General features: G+C 35.4%; 1 protein-coding gene across 1 annotated transcript; it reads right to left on the bottom strand.

The window, feature by feature from the left end:
* Positions 1-563: 563 nt before the first annotated feature.
* Positions 564-3,094, bottom strand: LOC149772405 (uncharacterized). The gene has a single exon (XM_089947863.1). It carries the CDS (start codon positions 2,517-2,519, stop codon positions 1,908-1,910), a length of 612 nt encoding a protein of 203 aa, XP_089803989.1. The 5' UTR covers positions 2,520-3,094; the 3' UTR covers positions 564-1,907.
* Positions 3,095-3,874: the final 780 nt, after the last annotated feature.

Raw genomic sequence — 3,874 nt, 5'->3', positions numbered from 1 at the left:
ATGGGTTCGGAATAATACAGCTTAAAAAGAAGACAATTAACAATGGCCTATAAAACTGAATTTGAATGCAGATGTTTTAACTCCCAGACGACCGCCGTAATAAATATAACACCAGGTAGCGTTTATTTAAATAAATGTGATACTTATCACGGTAGGAGAACTAATTATTGTAACAGCAAGAAAATAAATATTGTGGGCTAAGTGTGACAAATTTTAATTAATCAAGTTTGAAATTTTTAAATTTGATACTCTCTTAAACATAACCAATCTAGTCATGATTGAATAGTCGTAATATACAACGTAGGTACAAACGTATGTTACACAATGTATGTATGTGTTTCTATGTTTGTATGCTGCAAAAATGGTAGTCCTATGTTCAGTTAGACAATTTAAAGTTTAAATGTCATCAATTTAACTAGAAACATTTAAACAGAAGTTAGGCAACTGTCTTTTGTATGCTTTTTTTCTTCATAAATGCTCTGTTCAAATATTTATAACTGCCCACCATTAAAAATCGAGGTTTTTCTGGCCGATAAGGAACGAAATACAACGAAAACCATTGATATTACAGCATAAACTAAATACATTTCTGTATAATATAGATTGTTTTATTACGTCAATATTTGGCTCTACGACAAAACATATCTTCAATACACGAAAAATTTAAATACAATCTAACTCTCATTGCAATTGACTTTCGTGAAACAAAACATACAAAATGTTGGTAACTAAATTTCTAAATCGGTCAGATACAAATTACATTATTCAGAGAATGCAATCTAGGTTTGCATGGTCACTTGTATGAGTAAATGTTTCAAAGCCACCATATATTACACATCCCTTTTCTACAAAATGTTTTCTCATTAACCTTTACAAAAATACAAAAATAATCGCAATGTCAATAAAAAGAGCCTTTTAAAAAAAAACATTTCAAAATGTAAAAAATATAGTTGATTGTTTCAATTTAAAAACAAACATACAAACAACAATGTGAAATCACTCAAGTTTTGCATGATCTCATCGATGGAAAGCATGTAATCAAAATTAACCGTGGAAACTTATACCATTCTTATCACTGAACTGACCACCCATTCGTGTACAAATTTCAAGCGCACGGCTGCATTAAGCCTACACATACACAGAAAAATGCTCAAAACGGATGGAAACATGAAATTGAATATCTGTTGCAAATGTCAGCACACAGCACATTGATCCCTAACACATGTAAATTACTTATTATTGTTGCTATACAGGTATGCTAAAAATTAACATATATTTTAATTATTACTATTACGGTAAAGTTCATGCCTTTAACAGATGCATCAATTACCCCTTTGAATCACAAACATGGACAAAACGGTAAGCAATCTTCATCATTCACCTGGACAAAATGAAGATTTCTATTGTCATCTATCAATATATACGAATGAGATATGGAAGCTTCCATTAATTTTTAATGATAGATATAAATAAATTTACCAGTTCAGTGGCAAGAAAAACAGACTATGAAACCCAAAAGATGTCAGAGACCTCTACATGTCTCTCACAATGTCTATCCACATTAATAATTAGTAACAGTTCGTCTTAAGTGGCACAGTTTTTACTGCATTGCAGCTGCAACCAATACGTAAATGTTGTCCCGTGGAAATCGAACGTTACTGTCAGTACCCATATGAATCATAACATGTCCCGAAAGTGTCACGAATCCACGCAACTGTGGACACTTATACTTCTTACAAAAATTTTGGGAGTGGAAGGAGTCCTTAGAAAACCTTTCGTCTTGCTTTTGTCTACCGAGTCACATAAAATATTTCAAAATGTTGCCCTTCGGCTCCACACGAAGCACGAAGATGGCAAATTTTGCATATGAAACTAGTTCAGACTCCCAAAAGGTTCGACTGAACGATCTATGTCGAGTTTGATGTCGAGCTCAGAACTGATCTTTGTTTTCTTTCGTCATCTCTGAATTTTTTCATTGCAGGTCTGAGATACCTACAGTCCTGCAAATCTTCCCAGTCCTCTTCATTACATGTTGGGATCACAACTGGCCCCGAAAAGTCCCTTGGCACTGGCTGCCGTGGTGTTACCGTATGAATAGGAGGCAAGATGATTGGAGGCAACTTAAGGGGTCGCTCTTTCTTTGATTCGTCTGTTTTGTTACTGTCCTCATGTACAATAATCGGCAATGATTGACTGGTACTTTCAGATTCTTGTGTTGGAGCTTCCTGTATCCTGTCAATAGAAATCAAAGTTCCGACGTCTCCATTCTCAAACATAATAGAAGCCTGTAAAGCTGTTTCGCTTGAATGTCTGTGCAGCTTTCGAAGGGATCTTCTATCAATATTTCCATCCACTGACAAAATTCTCTTCAAAATTTTCATTTTGAATTCATTGGGTGGTACAAAAACTGGAGACGTGGACCGCCTTGGAGAGGAATAGACATCGGCGTTCGATTTGTCCGATTCCCGCATCTTGTCTGAATATTGTGTGATTTGAGATAACGTCGACGCTGCGGCCATGCTACTTGTGATTACTGAATACAGCTCCTAGTTACTGACTACAGTCCCAGTTATCGCTGACGACACTATCAGATTCCTTGGTACGAGTTATGTCCGATACTTAAGATAGATAACTGCTTTCAAGCGGGCCAACCTTCGTCAAAATTAGTTACACATAAGCATGATAGGAGTCTCGCGTGTGAATTATCTTTGCCAAATGTACTTAATCTTGATTCGTGTCCCTGAGAGTTTTCTTCCTTCCTATCTATCTGAACAGTTATGACTACTTCAAACGAATGAATGTATATCACCGCTTAAGCTGAAATCTCTCGTTATCAGATTCATGTACCTTGGTTTCCATAAATCTTCGAAAAGTTGTTCAAGTGCTTTTAGTGGAGTTCACAAATCATATTCTGACAGATAAAAAAACAGTTGATTTTTAAAATACAATCTCTTCAGCCATGATACTCTTTCCCTTGACGTTTAACAACAAGTATACTCTGCGGTGTTCAAATACTGATTGTCAACGCAGCTTTCAGTCCCTGGAGTTCAGTTGTGTACTGCTCAGTACCATCTGTTCAAACAAACTGTTGTTAATAGCCTAGTAGCCTCGGCTTTATATAGAACTCACCGGTATTATGACCAATGGAATAACTTCACAACCGGTACAATCGCCTATTGAACCGGATATTGTAAATAACCATATTCTGTTTCTACGTGCCTTAAATATTTCCAAAATTAGCCAGCACAAAAGTTTTAATTACATGCAATTATATTACTCGTGATTAAAGTCACCTACTAGACGGTCAAAATATGATAACATGTACTGTACAACAAAACAGTATCGTCTGCTACCACAGTAAAGGAATACCTCGATATTGTTAGTAAACAGTCTAGATTACAGGTAAACAAACATCCAAAACTTATTGTTTTGCCCGTTTCATGCCAAAATATCAGTATCAGAGCTGTGTCTGCTGAAAATGACAACTATTTCAGAGAGAGAGAGAGAGAGAGAGTATAACAGACAAAGTATTCCACTTTATTCTTATTCCATTATCGGGAAACATATTATTATACAATGTCGTGATACAATAGCAATCTAACGCAAAATTGTGGGAGTAGTTTAAAACTGATTAAATATATTTTTAAAATTCTCATTTACTCCACATTTATCGGATACAAAATGAAATAGATATTTAAGACGCCACTTCTCTTATGTTGATATTAATGATGTAAAATTTCCACTCTGCCTCAATGGTTGTGCATTTCAGTAACGAACTCAGAACCAAACAGAACTTCACTGCGGACCCACTTCTAACAATTGATATGAGAGATCAAATATAAATGCAACCTATTATCAGAGGAGCTGTTGGGGA

Source organism: Sinohyriopsis cumingii, unplaced genomic scaffold (genome assembly GCF_028554795.1).
Source record: "Sinohyriopsis cumingii isolate HCF-2022 unplaced genomic scaffold, ASM2855479v2 utg001510l, whole genome shotgun sequence".
Lineage (NCBI taxonomy): Eukaryota > Metazoa > Mollusca > Bivalvia > Unionida > Unionidae > Sinohyriopsis > Sinohyriopsis cumingii.
Note: the sequence above shows the minus strand (reverse complement) of the source record. Positions and strands in the feature narration are given on the sequence as shown.